The sequence below is a fragment of the Trachurus trachurus genome (genome assembly GCF_905171665.1).
Source record: "Trachurus trachurus genome assembly, chromosome: 1".
Taxonomy (NCBI): Eukaryota; Metazoa; Chordata; class Actinopteri; order Carangiformes; family Carangidae; genus Trachurus; species Trachurus trachurus.
In genome coordinates, this window is record NC_139891.1 from 24762580 (window position 1) to 24781743 (window position 19164).

A 19164-nucleotide genomic window follows, 5' to 3' on the forward strand; every position below is an offset into this window, starting at 1 on the left:
CCAGTTACTGTGCAGCCCTAACAGATGTGCATGCAGATGCCTGGGGGTTAGCAGTCTATATCTACACCTTGACACAAAGAATGTATTCTGAACATACAAATGAGTGTAACACTATGAAAAGTGTGCGCTGTCGTCTGCATACTGCAACGGTCTCGCCGCGTCTCCTCCCCCTGGCTGTGATGACAGGCCCTCGACCGCAGCGGTTCAGGAGAAGCCGTGGCAACGTTTGTTTGAAGCATAGTGAGACCTTTTGGTAAACGGTGTCCGCAGAGCGCTTACACCTTAAACCCCAAGTCAGTGCAGTTTTTTTTTCCCAAAGTGCATACAAGAATAAAATGGTGTCAATATACCACATAACAACAGTCTTTACACCGTTTCCTTGCTGATGGCTTAATTTTCCTTTACATCTCTTCGCCTCCTCTCTTTTGATCCTTCCCATCCTTACTTTGCACATTCGCTTCACTGCAGCCCTTCAGCCGTTCAGTTTTCTGTGATCACTGAGAGGTGGGATTTTTGAGTTCTTTCTCTTTGAATCCGTCCGCTGTGTCTCATAACGTCAGCGATCACAGCAGCCGAGAACAACAACACACTGAAACACTGTTAAGAGTCTAAACCACAGGGTGTGATTTTAGGATTTTACTGAGCGACAGGACGGATCAGTCAGACAGGGTGTTGCGCCGGCGCCACCGCAGCCTCCACTGACATGTCCGAGTCCACCTGGGCCTCCGGAGCGGGGCCGACCGGGACCTCCACGGTTGCGTGCTTGCCGTTGGCGAGGGCTCTGGGCCGGGCCAGAGGGTTGTGCAGGTCTTTCTCGGGGCAGTTCTGCACGGTGATGATGCGGTTGAACGCCTTGAGGCGGCGCCAGAGCTGCAGGTACACTTTACACTGGATGTACATGAAGATGAGGCCGCCCGTGAAGCCGATGGCCACCACGATCAGTTTGGTCCAGAAGGGCCACTCCAGTATACCTGAGGATGTACACACACACACACACACACACACACACACACACACACATAGAGCCACTGTAAGTCCGCCTGCAGGACGTGTGATGGGTCATGATGGCTGGTGTGCGCAGAGCTGTGCTTACCCTGTGGTGTATAGTACTTCAGAAGAGTAAATCTCCAAAACTCCTCTGCAATCAAGAGTGAGTGTAATTTGTTCTCTTTATTTCAATAATCTCAATGGAAACATGCGCTATACTAATTTTATTTTATTTTACTATATACAATATATATATATATATTAATGTGTATTAATATATATATAAAGTGTATATTCACACAAGTTGCCAGTTTATTAGATAGACCGGGCTCAGATTCAACCAGCCTCACACAAACGACCTGAAATAAACTTTAAGTTATTTAAGTTTTTATTGACTCTATTTTAGGGAGGTGTTGATTCAACTTCAGAACAGACGAACTGCTGAACTGTACTGTGCACTGCAGGTGTTTCTATCATTTTGTCCACCCCATTTATATCAGTGAAGGCAGGCTAAGTAATACAACCACATCTTGTTTTATTGTTCAACAGCGCGACAAATGCATCCTACAGAGCAAACACGTAATTGAATCAAAACTTCTTTACAAAATCCTAAACTCATTGATGATCTGTCACGCTGTGTATTAAAACTAACAAACTGGCCGCTGTGTGTGCAAAATGACGTCTGCCTCTAGTGTTAGGACCTACAACATGAGAGTGATGAGACGGATACACTAGGATCACAGCACAACACACACACCAGCACAACACTGTATGTACAGTACATGTGTATATGGACTTCACTTTATATGACTATGTCAAGTAAAACTGAAGCTCTGAGTTGTTTTATTCATTAAACCACCATGTGATGTGCCAACGTGTCACTCTGACCCCAACGCAACATGAAACTCAACTCTTCATGACCTTTGTGTTTGCGCACAGATCTTATCTTCCTGGGTTTTTGTTTCACCACAGCTCTTGAATCGAACGTTTTCACCACAACTCGTCAACCAGTTTCAGAGCATACTGTCCTTAACCGCATCACCAGATGACAAAAATATAACAGTATAGCATATAAATTGTCTGCCCGATAATATATATGACACTGGTGTAAAGAAATGGTCTATTAAAGTCTATTAAACTTTATGAGGTTTGTAGTTTATGAGCTTAAAAGTTCCCAGTTTAGCTAAATGCTCCACATATTATCTGTAGTGTTTATAAAGGCTGCAGTTTCAAATGTTATCAGAAAAACTTAATCTCAGTTATCTCTAAAACCATGAGTTATAACATCAATATAATATTCACGTCCCTCGATCTTGAACATATCCCTCATGGACTGAACTACAGTGATACCGATCTCATAAAGATTGTGTTGGTTGCAACTTTGAAGAAGTCTGATTTGAATATACTCATCAATAATGTATAATCTGTCTGTTTGTAGCCAGGGGGACGGTTACTGATGACTGCTACAGTCTGCTGATGAAACACTAACACTGTACAATACACCCACACACCGACAGACAACAGGAACATGGTGGTCGACTACGAAAGGTAAAATCACATCGCCAGAGCCACACAGGTGCAGAGATCAGCAGGTGAACAAGCTGAAGGTGCCTTGTCAGCTCGCCCACCTGGATTTGTTCTGGTTATACAACATATTCATGACTACAACCAGTAGGGGGGGGGGTCCGATTTTCATAGTCAAATCTGATTGGTCAGATTTTGCCTTTTGTCGACTAATCATCGAATCTTGTTGTTTCATTCCCTCATTGATTCATGATCTCATTTGTGTCTTTTTTTGCTCCGGAAGAAAGAGCTGAAACACCCAAATAAACAAATTTGATTCTCAACGACGAGGTTGATAGTCAAATCAGAACTCTCTGAATTGAATCAATGAATCGTCAACTACCCAGAGTCATCACTAACAAATAATAATAAACTGACCACTTAGAATTGGCCTAAAATGAAAAAAAGTGCTATAAAGTGCTATCAACAGGCCAGTGAACTGCTAGGCTACAGTCCAGATGTCAGATGAGACGACGACTGTGGTGCATATTTACAGCCTGTTTCAGAGAGACAAGAACCCAGATTCTTCACAATAACTTAAAGTTCAAATGGCAATGCTCCTTCCTTCATCGATCCCTACAAAGAGTTTGAAACCGCATCGTTGTCAACTGCCCGATTAGTCCAACAGATGGCGATGATGATATGAAAAAACAAACTGAGTGACCTTTTCACAACAGTGTTTCTGCATTAAGATTTTATTACTACAAAATAAAGGCCTCCTTATGGCTGTATACAAACTTACACTTGGTGTTTCACCCACATATGCAGATGGGATGTTTTTTTTTCAGTGCAAAGTGTTAAATAATCCTTTCTGATATCATCTCACAACCCTAAACCGCCTTATAGCATTTTCAAATTTGTTTGTTTTTATTCTTTTATTTATATTCATTACATTCACACATTTTGCATGTGACAAACATAAACCTGTGAAACTGTAAAGGAGAGTTACGATTTGCCTCCCTCCACAACGTTTTTGGGTGAGTAACGTTCATATTGATTGAGAAAAACTTGAAAAGGTTGCTACAAATTATAATATAGTTTCATTAAAGGTAAAGGTGATGTCAAGTTTTCGTATTTCACTCTGCGTGCCTCTGGTGTGTGAGAGGGGGAGTGGGGAAAGTACTGACCGTTCTTCCCGAGTCTGATCTCTTCAGCCGTTCTCTTGGCCAGAACGTAGACTGACCACAACATACACACTAATGCTATCAGGTGAAACAACACTGAACAGAAGATCTTTCTCCTCTCGCTCTTCGTCATGTGTAGTTTCTCCCACTGGAAGACAGAGGACATGGACACGGAGAGCAGGTGAGAGGCAACATAACATCAGACGTTGTGAGGGACAGAGGGTTGAAGATGATGATGAAGAGTGAGTGAGTACCTTCCGTAAAGGTTTCAGCTTCGTCTCCATGATGAAGTCAAACTTGCAGAGTTCACAGCAGCGCGTGTCGGAGGATTTGATCCACTGGTTCAGACAGGTCTGGTGGACGAAACTCAGGCTCCCTGTGCAGCGACACGGCATTATCAAGGGACACTCTTCATCCCCCTCACAGTGGCAGATCCTACAAACACACACACACACACACACACACACACACACACAGACACTCACATTAGGTTAAGTAAAAAGGGATGTGAAGCTACCGTTACTATTATTATGGTTTGTCCCTGTCGATTTACCTTCCTCGATTGTGTTACTGCTCTGGTTCATAAAGTTATCTCATCTATGCGCACACAAACACCCACTAACCTGCAGACCTCAAGCTCAGAGTCGTCAGAGCAGGGCCGTGGCGTGCCCCCGTTCACGCCGCAGTGTTTCTGGGCTGTGGGCACTGACATGTCTCCGCCCCCCGGTCCCTTCTCTTGGTATCTCTTGGTGATGAGCTCCCCTGCGTCCTCCGTCAGCGAGGAGCTGCCTCCCTGGCTGCGAGACTTACAGCTCTTCTCCTTCTCCCTGCTCTCCGAACACTCCCTCAGCGAACCTTGTCCATCTCTCTTCGCCGAGCTCCGGCTGCCGTGCCGCTTCTTAAGGCCTCCGCTCTCCTCCACCAGGGGCTGGTTCTCCCTCCCGTCGTCCGATCCCACCGACTGCAGCTCCATGTCTGCTTTGTCCTCGCCCGCTTTGCCCCTGTGCACCGCCTCTCTCTCGCGGCTGCTCCCGCTGCGGCGGCGCGCTCTCCTGGCTTTCTCCTTGCTCCAGCTGCGGGCTTCGCGGGTCACCTCGTCCTCGTCGGAGGAGTCGGACTGCGGGGCACCTGCGCAGCGGAGGCGAGGTGGGAGCTCCCGTCTGGTTTTGAATGACCGCTCCCTCTTTTCCCCCTTCTCGCTGCGGTCGGAGCTGGGGCTGCGGTCCCTGCGGTCCGCCTGCTCCCGTTTGCCGTTTGTTTCCACGCAGTCGAAGGCGGTGCAGCTGCTCCTCTTGCGCCGGTGCCGACGCTTCACCTGTTTCTTCTGGGCCTGAGATGAGCCCAGAGCTGTGCTGGTGACTGTCATGGCAGAGGTGTGTGTGTGCTTGTTGTGTTTGCGTGATTCAGAAGCATCCTCCTCTAAACGGGTCAGGTGGCCAGAGCTGAACATGAAATACACAGACACAGACACACACACACACACACACACAGATGGAGATGTGTAAAAAAGAAGGTGAAACAAGGTGGAAAAGACAAAGACATGAGGATGATCGTATGCACGGAAAGGATCTGTTCAGAGAAATGACAGAAAAGTTCCCATCCATCCATGTAGATCGTTTTATTTAAAGAAATTTTACCTTTCACCTCTGTGCAGTGAAGATGAATTTTGCACAACTAACAGGCTTAAAAGAATCACCGCAAACACCTGTTTCCAAAATTTCCAAACCTGAGCAAACATTTGCATTGTTAGAAGAATTTTCTTGTTTGTTATTCCGCTAAATCAACATTTAGATTTACCAGATGGCTGATTTTATGATGATGGCTGAGGAGCCGGGATAGGAAATAGTAACTTTTGAATGAGTGAACAAGGCGAGTGACAAATGGAGGTCCAAGCACTCACATATCACATGTGCATTTTGACAGCAGCGTCCTTTCGGTCTCGATGCTTCTGGACTGAGCCTGTCAGCCGGACGATGAAGATAATAAGCTGAAGGATTTCTGCAACCAGCCACCTTCCTGCCGTTGATTGTGCAATAGGAGCACCACTGGATTCCAGCATCCATTTTAATATTGTTAAGCCCTCAGGGTGCGGTGGACCATACTAATTCAGTCTCCCACTCAGTGGAGAGGGAGCATTAAACTGTGCACGTCAGAGAAAACAGTGGCTGCCGGGATTTGAGGGGTGTTTGTGTTTTCAGATGGTTGTTGAACAGAGGAAATGACAGTTTTCCTTTCGCCTTAGCTTACACTTAAAGGTCCAGTGTGTAATATTTGTCAAGGTTTATTGGCAAAATCTGAATATACTACCAATGAATATATTTGTATAAGTGTATAATTGCTCAGTTTGGTTTTCATAGCCTTATTATGTTTCTTTTATATACCAGTATACATATAGCAAGGGTTTTACTTAGATAGTGTCGCCATCTTGCGCCGCCATGTTTGTACGGAACGGAAAATCCAGCCAAGAGAGAGCACGTTTCGAGAGTTTCACGTTCATAAATAAACAATAGGATTATTTAATAGATAAATAATAGAATCGTTATGCTAGATGTCACTGTTTTCCCCTCATTTTACACACTGGACCTTTAAAGGGGCCGCTGTCTCACCTGCATATGTCCTGAGAAGACGGAGTGATCGACGCCCTTGAGGCTGTGGTGAGTCCTGTTGTGGAGTTGCTGGCCTGCAACAGCCGACATAATCAAATTATCTCTATGCCAACGTGTCAATTAACACTGAGATCTTTGCGCTTCATTACGTTGACTTGACATTGATTGGTTTGCAACACTTGGAAGCTCATCAGCACATTCGTGCACATCACATCACACCACAAACTGTGACCTTGAATTTGGCCCTTTAAATCGTCTGATATTCAGCGGTTACCTTGGAGATGTTGCTGGATCGACTCCCCGAGCGCCCAGGGCCCTTCCTCCCCTGCAGAGACAGAGAGACGGAAAATCATTCGAGAATTCAGAGAATATCATTGCACCATAACATTTTAGTGTGAACTGCTGTAGAGACGCAACAAGTCTAATCTTGATGACTTGATGATTTTTTGGCAAACTGATAAAAAAAAAAAAAAAGATGTTAAGACAAAGACAAGCAGTGAAACTTCATATCTGAATGAGTAGACCCAGAGAATATTTCAAAGCGATTGGCAATTACTTTTCCATGAATCATTAACTGACGGATTGTTTCAGCTTCACTCAGCTGTCATTTGCCAAACTAGAATAAGTCCTGTTAAGAAATTGGGCTTCTTTTAGTTAAATGTATGATTGGACATCACTCAATCCTTATACAAGCTATAACTACACAAAGATTACATCATTAACAACCAAACAGCTTTTAACATCTTCTACAGTGGTGCTGCTGTATAGTATTATCAATGCCGACTAGTTAAAATCGAGCGTTAAAAGTCATGTGTGGCCACGTGTCCTTGTTATTTCATCGTGACCTGAGCTAAAGCCAGCCAATCCTATTACCTGGTCGTCCTGCTAAGTGCACAAGTGGCTGCTCTGTAATGTGCCTCTATTTAAAGTCAACTTAATGCACTTTTTCTGGAGCTTCCTAGACAGTGCTGATTGTGTGAACTCAACTGGCAGACCTTGAACTCATCTCTCCGACATCTGCGACCTGCTGCAGCATCTTACACAAGTTTCAGTTAGCAGAGGACGCCCACTTGACAGAGTTCACGGTTAAACCACAATAAAAAAAACATACACCTGTGGCATTTCCAAGTTATTCAGTCACCTTCAACAACAAAAATGTTTGTTTTGATTAAAGCAAGGTAATTTCTGAAAGAATTACTCAGAAACAGAAATTTGCGCACAATTTTGCCAAACACTGACCAAATACACTCTGAGATATTGAAGAAATTGGTTCTGGTATTCTGTGTGTAATTCGGGCCACAGCATGTCTGATCCAAAAATAGAAAACATTTCTAGTCATTACATTTGGCCATGAAACAGAAAACTCTTGGCACTTGAACACAGGATGGTCACTTAACACTTTGAAGGCTGCTGAAGCCATAAGGAGAAACTACCAGCGTTATTAAGGCTCAAACAAAAATACCTACGGTCATAACACAAATTCATTTCTTTTTCTTTTCAAAACCAACTTTTCTTCCACTACTTTCAATTGCCTGTCATCACCAGCCGCACAGCTGGTGCGAAATGAAATCCAACACTGAACATGCTAGAGGAGCCACGAGCACATCCACCTTTACAACTGTTGGAATGAATGGAGGGGAAAAGTGATGATAAAAAGCTGTATCTGGTTGGACGTTGCTCCATCGGAAAATGTTTCTACTTTCATATCCTCTGTACCCATGTATGGACATTTACAGTCCACTATGGAAATGAGAAGACTGTTTACTGTTGCAAAATTTTTGTTACAGGAAAAAACTTATTTCTTTATACTTGTTGATTCCCATCTTTATATGTGATTCATTTAAATAATAATAATAAGTTTACTATAACATTTGTCAGTCCTTTGGAAATGACCACAACACACTTAACACACCTGCCTGTATATGTAATGTGTTAAATACCTGCCATCCCTGTTTATAAAATGTGAGTGTATGTTATACATTGTACAGTATAATGACATTAGGTCTAACAGTATGACAGTGGACAAGTTCATAGGAAAGAAGTTGTGTGTTATTGTGCATCTTACAGATTTTAAAGAAATGTTTTTTGGAATCTCTCATGTGGGCGTATATTTTTCGACATTTAAAGAGCAAAACAGAGCTTGCACAAATCAGCCCACACACAAGACAGTTGTGGGTACACTGTGTGCAGATCGGTGAAATAAATAAGAGAGACACTGACGGGAAGAAGAAGGCCGCATCATCTAAGCTGATCAAAGGATTTGCAGATAGCCAGGTTTAAATCAGTAGTCCTGCGTGGAGTCAAAGCAAACACTGTGCAACCTCCTCCGGGTGTTAGAGGGGATGGACACATGTGCCTGTGACCTCGGATACATGTGTGTGAGGTTTTGGTATAGTCTTATCTCAGAGGACAAATCAGCCGTTGATTAACTGATTAAAATATCACAATACAATGTATTCATAACAGAAGATAAGTCGCTCGTCAAAAGTGACACACCACACTGACATAACATGATTAGAAAGCCATCATTAAATAAAAGCCTTTAAATCGTAATGCATGTGTTCTCTCCAAGTGAGCATGAATACTAACACTTGACTTAAAGGGGACATATTGCGCTCATTTCTGCTTCTTGACATGGTACCTTGATGTCTAAGGTCTAACTAGTAATGTTAGTAACATGCTTTGGTCAGAAAAACCAAAAGATTGAGCACAGCTGAGTTCTCTACACACCAGTTTCACAGCCCTGCTCTAAACGGTCGGTTTAGAAGCTCTGGTAGCTGAGGTAACCATGGGAGCGAGGGCTTGAATATTCACATCACCCGGCTTGTGATGTAATAAGCCGGGTGAAATTAAAACGGCTTGTTAAGAGACACATTTTCTGACTATGGCAGTTTACAAAATGTTGACGTAGTTGTCAAAACTTACGTTTAAGGAGTGAGGAGGCACTCCGGATACGCAAATACACATACTAAAGCAATGAAAAAGTGAGTTTTGCATAAAATGTCCCCTTTAATTTGCAATTCTGAGACGATGCAGATGTTTGAACCTCTGTATCACTTTCAGATTTCAGTCATATCAGATTTCCATTAATTGTTGTCAACCAAGCTATGTTCACACTGTATATGTCGATGGAGAAGAACGTACGCAGTGGCTTGCAACTTTTAGAAAGTATCTTGGCCAGTGAACTTAACTTTACACAACAAGTTCATCATTAGTGAACTCTGTCATATTCATATATTCATACACGGGTCCAGAAACTAGAGCACAGGCTGCAGACGCTACTTCAAAATCAACACAAATAAAAAAACACAGACAGATATGATCATCATCGAGACGATAAAAAGAATGCGCTGCTCTGATGAGTGTCGGCGCGTCTGTTCGGCTTATAAATGAAGGTTTAAGATATTTAGATTCTCCTCATCAGCTTGTGCATGTGTAATGTTGTGCTGAACAACAGACAGTGGTGTTTGTCAGGTCCATTAGCATATACAGTACGTCAACGCGCAAAACAGTCCTGAGATAAAGTCATAGTCTGTGTACATATAGGCCTCTTCCTAACCGACATAACTAACCACCAAAACAAAACATACAACACAACATCACATCAGTTTGAAGTGATAAGATGACATCAGTGTTTTGTAGCCAAGAGCAAAGCAAGAATAGAAAGAGCAGGTTAATACACAGCAGACAAACACATTGTTCCACAGATACAAGCACCGGAGCTGCTTCAGCCTCTGCATAGCTCCAGCACAAAAATGAATGTTCTTCTCTGATTGTGTGTACTGGTCGGCAGCATCTGCACAGTAGCTGTGTGTATGTGTGTGTGTTGAACTCCATTAGTTCCTCAGTTTCTATGACTCACACATTGAGCATCCTTTGTGGTATACATCAGCTTCTTCTCAGTCGCACTGTAGGTTTTCATTTCTCTAAATCTATATCTTCAAACGTCAGAGCAAAGACGCTGTAACTTTACATGCACAGTATCCTGAATTAACAGCCTGGCAGGTCAAAGAAGCAACAAATGACGCTAGAAAACATGCAAGAAGGATCACACACAGACAGTTCATCCCGTCGCAGGAAAACAAACACTTCTGTCCTATCGGGGCGATTAAACGCCTAAGCTCACAGTCGAGTGGTATCAAAGTGCTGTATCAGAATAAACATCCTAACTGTCACTTACCTCAGCCTCTGTGCCTCTGTCCACACTCTGACTCTCATGCACAACTGAGACTTTGGTGAGTCTATGTGTGGACATGTGCATGTTTCTGCAGAGGGGATTAAGTGATGTAGTGTGGACTGAGGGTTATATTTTGGTTCTGTACTCTGGCTGGGGTTCAGAAAACACCTACAGCCACGTTCAGATAACCAACCATGTAGCTAAATTTGTATCTGGTCACATCATGCTGGGCAGCATCGCTCCTTTAAATATTTCTTTTCATGAATATTTTTAATCAATTGAGCTTTTTCTACTCAAAAACTCAGATAATCTGCTTTGTCAGAGTTGAGTTGTTTTGTTTTGATCAGAGAGGTCGATGCATCTCCGTGACAACATAACCTAACAACCTGATAACTGTCAGATATCAGATTCTTCATGGTTCAGTTACGATTGGTCCAGGAAATATGTGACATACTTACTGACAGGCTGATAAGAAGGTAATAATTATTAGTTAGTTAGTTAGGCCTTTACTTTCTATATAGTATAAAAACCATCAAACATTAAGGCAATACAAACATGATACTCAAAAATGATGTAAACCTTTTGGTATCTTAAAAAATATACTATTTAATGGTATAGTTATCCTTTAGCTAAGAGAGCCTACGCGGAAGCGGAAGAGAAGCTCACCATGGGACCTCAATTTGGAAAAAATCTCCATGTAAAGTGAACAGGAGTCAAATTTTTATTTCGTGATCTGATTGAATTGCGTTTCATGCCAAAAAATCAGCAGTTTGCCGTAAAACGGCAACAGAAGATTTATTTTGTGTGAAGACCGCTCTACAGACTACAGTAACAGGCAGCGGAGTAGCTGGCACGGGAAAGGGCGGCATGTGGTGTGTGACATCACCTCCGCGACCTGTAGTCTCTCTGGTTACAGATTTTTGGAATTTTATTTTATAATAGTTTTACAACAAACTGCTGATTTCTTGGCATGAAACACAATGTTTTAAAGAGGTAGAGGTCATATATTTTTCTCATGGCACAATTCAATCGGATCACAAAATAAAGTTTTGAGTCCCGTTCACTTACATGGAGATGTTTTCCGAATTGAGGTCCCATGGCGAGCATTACTTCCTGCTTCTGCAGGTGTATATGTATATAGTATTGTACTTGATTGACAAGGGCAACAAATAGGGGTATGACCTGCAGCAACTGTGGACATGGTAGCTATTTGCATCTTAACTATTAGGTTACAAGACATTGATGCTAATTAATGTTTATATGTTGTGGAAGTGAATGGAGGCCAATGGATGTCTGGCAGAGAAGGAAAGATAACTATAAATGTATAAAATACAATGTACAGTATAAGTGTTGTGTGTTATGGAGTGACCACTGCAAAACAGTTTGTATTATCCTCAACAGATGCAATGAAATACATTCGTAAAGTTCGTATTTTTTGAGCAATATTACTAGGCGAATCATTCTGTTATCTGGTGTTACAGGTTGTCAGATTGTTGGATTGGGCTGTGTACACTAAGGTGTGACTAAACAGTCTGTGGAAACTCCCAAGGCCTTAAAGCAGATATCAGCTTCACGGCCGTTTCGGCTAATGCTGCGTTCAAGGCAGGCTTTTGAAACCGTAAGTTACAGCTTCAAGTCACAACTACGACTTGGTAGCGTTCCAGGTAACCCGTAGCTCGTGTTTTTACCATCCTGTTGTCTGTGAAAGTTCCCTATAACGGCCACTCGTAACTTCCGACCCGTGAACTCGTACCAGATCGAACTGGTTTGACTTCACAGGAAGGAAAAACACAAAGTACGAGTTTCTTTGAACGCACCATGAGTTAGCAGCCCCCGCCCTTGTCAGGCATCAATTGGTCCTCGTGCTACGTCACCACATTCACGCGCATCCCTTGGCTGCACACACAGCCCTTCATGCCGTTCTCTCTCCTCATTGGATAACACTTGTATCCCACAAGGAAAATTTTCTCCTCGGGTTACAGCAGAGCAGAGTGACGGAGAGACTCGTGTTTAGGCTGAAATACTTCATGTAAGTGATTGCTGACGGAAAATAGGACTATTTAGGACTTATATTAACAAAAACATTCCACTGATATCTGCTTTAATAAGCAGTTGCAACACTGAGGTCCCTTGGATGGATTATAATCCCACTATGTTTTCCGTTTGTTTTCATTTGTGAGGTTAAAAACAAAAATGTCAAAAATAAGAATAAATACACTGTAGGGAGGTGTCGGAAAATCAGATTCCAGGAAGTTGATGACTGTGGTCTCCCGCCTCTGAGTGGCTGCACACCCAGTAGGAAGTTCTCATGCCCTTTGAAGCATGGAGCAGACCTGTTCATCTTTTTCCATCTGTTGCATCAAAGTCAAATTCTGGCTCCTCTGTCTGCTCTCTCTTGGAAAATCAATTACATGTTTGAGTTTGTTGATTTCAACCAAACTGATTTCTAGTATTGAATTAAAATTTGTATTTCCAAAAACTACTGTAGCAATAAAAGTGATATAATTTAACTGTTAGATTTGTAATAAAAAGCATGAAAAGTCCTGTTTATTTTTATTATTAACAAATAAGTAATATGGTTGTCATGGATGCCTGCAAAAGAGATAACAAATACATAGAAACCAACTCTGCAAACACAGTTAAACCACTTGCGTGACTTAATTGACACCATTACAGAGCTCAGTTTCACATGGGTCACGGCTATTTCAGTTGTCTTCCTGCTTTTTGTACCACACACACACACCAACTCCTTCCTGATGTCACAGAAAAACACTTTTATATGCAATTTGACAAAAACATCAAGATGCCCCGTAATGTGCCACGATGTTCTGGGTTGTTCTGCACAGTGTGGTGTTGTAGGATGTGACGCGACGCCGAGCTCTGTAGAAGATGCAGCTGGAAGCTCCAAACCCCAAGTGAGCAAAGAGAAGTGATAAAAGGCTGCTGAGCACACATCCATACTGTACGTACGAGTGACTGAGGTGGGAGTTTAAAGGAGCTGACAGCTGATGGCTGATAGCCAACAAGATCAACAACCAACGACCAATCAGTGACTTCTACCCTCTGACCTCCTACATAACTTATCTTGAAGTCTTAAATCTCTGTTATCTCATCAACTTTAGTTTACTTTTAAGTCTGAATCACAAAAAAATGACAACAACAACAACAACAACAACAGGAGGTTTGACTCGCGCCTCAGAGGTGTGAGAGTTAACAAGTCGGAAACTCACCTCATTTTTGTCTTTGGAGCGTGCCGCACTCTTGCCATTGCTGGCTGTGTCCCTGACCGGCACCACAGTTATCTGTTGTACTGGCATGCTGCTGCTGTTTCCAGGCAACACTCGGACGTTACTCCCACAGCATTTCCAGCTCGCCGCGCCTTCCCGTCCTCCGATCCTCGTCCCTTTGTGCGATTCGCTGTCCCATCAACGGGCTGTTTTCAGTGAAAAGGAGACAACCGGCTCCGGAGTTGCTCTCCTCTGTCAGCCCGATCCGGATCATCAATAAGGAGCAGAGATGGAACGGGATCAGGTCACCGTGGCAACAGGAAGACAGCTCCGGAGATGGTGGGGTGTGAGGTCGTCATGACGACTGGGAAACTACTCAACAGTGCGCACTACCTCCTCCTCCTCCTCCTTCTTCTTCCTCTCCTCTTCCTTTGCCCTCCTGCTGAGAGAAAAGACAGAGAGGAAGAGTGGCGACGGAGCTGAGCTGTAAACAAGGACACAGGGAAAGTGTGCGTTGTAGTTGATGTGTATGTATGTATGTATGCATGTGTGTGCATGTATGTGTGTGTGTCTGTGTGTGTTTCTTGGAGAGGCGGAGCCAAGATTTTGTCGTGCTTGCTGGGTAACAAGCATACGGTCCACAAGGATTAGGGCTTAGACTAACCTCAATCTCCTCCTCTGACCAGTGGTGTTGCTAATAAGCTTACACAACTTGTGCACATGGGCAGCACCCATACACACAGACTCATACACACACACACACACACACACACATACAGGCTGATTGTTTAGGGACTCCCTGGTGAGAAACAATGTGTTGATGGATGTTAAGCCACCTCATTTCTTCTGTCATGTTGAAGCTACATTATTCGTCTGACTGGCCATGAAGTGAAACAGAAGAGTCATATACAACCATACTGGCATCTTCACAGAATCTGTATGTACGTAAGTGTGTTAAGTGTGTGTCTATGTGTGTGGGTGGTAAAAGGTCTAATCCTATTTCAAATTGTCTCAGGTCATGAGGATTATGATTGATATAACTGGAAAATGGGTGACTTAAAGGGATCACCGATGAGTGGTGGCTAACTGAGGTGAGAAGGCAGGTGCAGATGAAGAGGCAACTCAAGTGAGAAAAGACATGGATGGGGGAAGCCCCTCCACGAAAAAGTACCATTAAAAATAACACCATGATGATCTTTCACTTTGATTATTAGTATCATTATATTTTCAGATGCGACCTCTCATATTTATTATTCCTTGGCTAGGTCAAATTATTGTTTTAACTTTTCTTGAACAACAGTTTACTATCAGAATATCCATTCTTTTATATCAGCTCTCATGTCATGACCAAGGGGGCAGTTGTCGGTCTGAGAAATGAAGCTCACTTCCACGTTCAAAAAACTGCAATCCCCTCGGCTTCCTCTGGGGGCTGGTGTCAGAAGGGAGCATTCTCCATAAACCCCCATCTTAAAATCGCCGACTTTACATCCTCAATAAACATGATCAAAGCCTGGTGTCAGAACGTTTTTTGGTTTCAATCGATAGTTTCTACCCCCGCACACACTCTGAGGGGGGTGAATTTTTTTTAAACTCTACCTTTTTACTGTTATTAGGTTAAAACTCTGGCCAATTAGGGCGCGGAAACGTTGAGTGACAGGTCCGGAGCGGTCCGGAGACAGGCTGCTTCGAGGCCAGTGGGCGGGTTCTCGGCCGGCCAATCCAACATGGCGCTGTTCAGGCCACCATATTTGAGTCACAAAAACGACTCCCCAAAACCAATGGGTGACGTCACGGATGCTACGTCCATTCTTTTTACGGTCTATGGTCATGACTTGTCAAATCAATTACTTGTTCAGAACTTTGTATAAATTATATACAAACTTCCTCTTTTTTACATTAAGTTTGACGGCTGGTTTGTTGGGCAACAGCCTCAAAGAGGATTATGGGTAGAAAATGTATAGACCATTTCTGTTTGTAGGCCTATCTGTTTGGTAGTTTACATACATACACATGGGTGATTCATGTACTTTAATACAATTTAAAGTACTGCACAGATTGCACTATTCAGCGACAAATTACACAGATTCTTTTCAGAAACAATCAAGCATCACCTCAGCTGCTCGACTGAGGTCACATACACAGTTACACACTTCTTGCCAATTTGCAGGACTTTTGAAGGGGGGATTTATTCTTAGAAAAAAAATAAAATCTGAGAATGTGATGGTTTCATATATGCAAGGGTAAATCACCCAGGCCTCATAACGTATACTAAATGCAACACAGCACTCCAGGGTGCCATTACTCTATTCCTGCTCTGTTTGGTTTTACCATGTTGTGGTGTCTTGTTCGCGCTTATGATAGTCGACTACATGGATATTTTTTGTGTTATGTATCTGTCTTAATTATGTTTGTGACACATGAATGGACATTGGACATCAATAATATCCTACTTTTCATTAGGTTTAGGTTGAGGGTGGTTTTCACCCACCTGAGCTCTGTTTGAAACTGACCTTCTGTCTCCTCTCTCTCTGTCTCATGGTCAGGCCCGGCTCTAGCCATTTTGGTGCCCTAGGCGAGATTACTCCCAGGCCCCCCCCCCCCCCCCCAACAATGATCAATAATGATTATAATGATAACGTAGCAGTGTATCTGTATGTCCCCTCTGACCCCGAGATACACAACTTGCACAACAATCAGTAAAATGTCATTAAGTAAATCCTGGGTGAAGACATGAAAAAAATGAGTCTCTACAGTCATGAGAATAACCTGTTGTGATGCTTGAAATGGGTATACGAAAGTCTTAGCTTCACAAAAGCAGTGGAATATACTGTATGAATAAAAGCTAATAGATACGTGTGGAAAACAAGTTAAAATGAAATTTTGTCTGTCATTCTATTTTCACCAAATGTCCCAAATGTAAAATAAAAGAAGCTAAATATTGACTTAACATTACATTTCTAACTTCATGAGATGTGTGTAGCCCTAAATGAGAAATTAGCTTTTTTTCTGCAAACAAAATATCAACTAAACAGACAAAAAACACAACATTTACAATATTTAACCTATATAATGTACCCTATATATGTCACTGTGGTGCTGTTTAAGAGGTAAAAAAAAAATGGTTTGAGAGCTCAGCAGGTCTGTATACAGAGCTGGAGCTGTGGCCCTGCTGTCTAAGCAGGCTGAAGTCTCAACTCTCTCTTCTTTTTTCAATATCTTCCTCATCAAATGAGTCAAAACTTTCAGCCTCTGAAGCACCTTCATCCTCCTCACTGCTTCTCTCTCTCTCCTAACGATTCTGCGGATTCGAAGCGCTTCACAGCTGTTCTTTTGATTGACAGGTCGTCAAGGCGGCGTAAAATGACCGAAATATAAACAAAAACATATCGAGACGGTCGCGCAAACGAGCTGGCATTTGTGCCGACTTTGAGGATTAATGCAACCAAGTATCCAAACGCCACACACAAAAATGTGGCGTTTCTAACAAGAAAACGGCTTGAAAGCATTCCCACTGCAGACAGGTACCTCTGCTGTGTGTGTGACTGCGGGGAGAGCGGAGGGCAGTACCAATGGGCATGTGGGGGAGAGAGGGGGGGGGGCGACTTAGTAAGTAATGTTGTAACATATTATATTATTACTTTTTAATAGGTATTGCTTTGCATTTAAATTAACGTGGGGTTATTTTTTGTATTAAGAAATAATAGTACCTAAAAATAGTGAAAGTTACACTTTTTTTTCTTTCCCATTTGTGGCGCTGGCGCCCCCTGGATGGACGGCGCCCTTAGCATTTGCCTATACGGCCTATGCCACGGGCCGGCCCTGCTCATGGTGCTTTCCTCAGGCTGACTGAAACCTCTGAAATACTCCGATATCGTCAATGAGCAATTACTCCCTAATTCTTTTGCAAGGCTCTTGATGAAAGAGAACATTTAATGGCTTGTTAGCAGCAGCAGCAGCCTTGTTTTATGAACAAAGTAGTGGTCGAGGACCGTTTATGTGACCCAGATATACTCCACCCACATCCTTTTCATAGACATGCACACACAACCACAGGTCCAGATCACTGCAAAAGAATTTAATTGCATTGGAAATGGAGAAGTTAGAAGATGCAACATGCTTTGAGGTCTCTAATTTAAAAAAAAAAAAAGAAAAAAGAAAAAAGGTGCTATTCCATAAATGCTAGTGATAAGCAGTGTGCATCCTTGTGTGAAGTTTCAGTTCCTTGACAAATGCATTCAGAGACGATAAATGTTTGTATCTGTAGATCACAACTGCAGACATGCTTTTACAAGACCAATGGATCTGTTGCATCTCAAGCGAAAAGCAACCACATCACAAGGTTTTTTTTGCAAAGACCAGAGCCATTCATTGCGGTTTCGCAAATGTAAATGTCGATGGAAAAGGTGAGGTATGTACGGTAAGTAACACTTGAAAGTGTGTTACATGGGGGGGGGGACAGAGAGAGAGAGAGAGAGAGAGAGAGAGAGAGAGAGAGAGAGAGAGAGAGAGAGAGAGAGAGAGAGAGAGAGAGAGAGACAAGAAGAAGAAGAAGAAGAAGAGAGTGTGTGATGTGTCAGAAGAAGAAGAAGAGAGTGTGCGATGTGTCATGAAGCAGTTGTATGATGGTCAACATCTCCGTCCTCTTGTAACACACCTGCAAACAATGGTAAGTAAAGTGTTTAATCTTAATTTGGATGATGGGATGGGATGCCACCATTGTTGGGAAGTGGGTAATTTTACAAATGAGACATTTGCATTCACTGGCACAGCTGGCACAGGTGGACGAGATGGCGTCGCTATTCACTGAGCTGGAGGCGCTGACGATTATATTCTCTTTACTGGTTTTCACCCTGTGCACTTTTACTGGGATTTTCAATCAGGAATGCACTCACTCCAATGGTATGACCGCACGCACACACACACACACACACACACACACACACACACACACACACACACACACACACACACACACACACACACACAGAGCACACATGCACGGTCACACTTTGTCATTTAAGGCTGTTTATGGACCCTTGTTATTTAAAACTATTCTAAGTTATATGAAGTGTTTAACTTTCCATTTATAATATCAGTGGGTTTTGTATGGCATAATAAATGTACATTTCAACCCGGTTTCTAAATGGGCTGGAAAAGGAAAAAGAAATACCTCTGGCTGTATATGACTGCTTAATACAACGGTCCTGCAATAGGGGGCTATAATGTCCCTTTTAGTTGGAAATCTTTTAGAGACATTTTGATTATTATGGAGGCTGTAGTTTCTAAGACAACCATTATTATTATAAATGAGATGGAGAACATTTTACCTAATTTTAACACATCATAATTCGACAGCCTGTAGGGCAATTACGTTGAACAACGTTACATTTCAATTAGTACCTATTAAACTGACAAAGGGGTGTGTACTGAAAATATATGTGTGCTAACACATCCTTTAATGTTTGTGCTACTCTCTTTGA

At 42.6% G+C, this 19164-nt stretch overlaps 1 protein-coding gene across 1 annotated transcript; it reads right to left on the reverse strand.

Annotated features, from left to right (window-relative positions):
* Positions 1-660: 660 nt before the first annotated feature.
* marchf1 (membrane-associated ring finger (C3HC4) 1) lies at positions 661-14043 on the reverse strand (the record flags this gene model as incomplete). The annotated part of the gene is made up of 7 exons (XM_083991776.1): positions 661-971; positions 3678-3822; positions 3929-4109; positions 6281-6354; positions 6555-6605; positions 13688-13874; positions 13994-14043. The coding sequence occupies 7 exons, from the start codon at positions 14041-14043 to the stop codon at positions 661-663; spliced, it is 999 nt and encodes a 332-aa protein (XP_083847902.1).
* Between the last annotated feature and the right edge of the window lie 5121 nt (positions 14044-19164).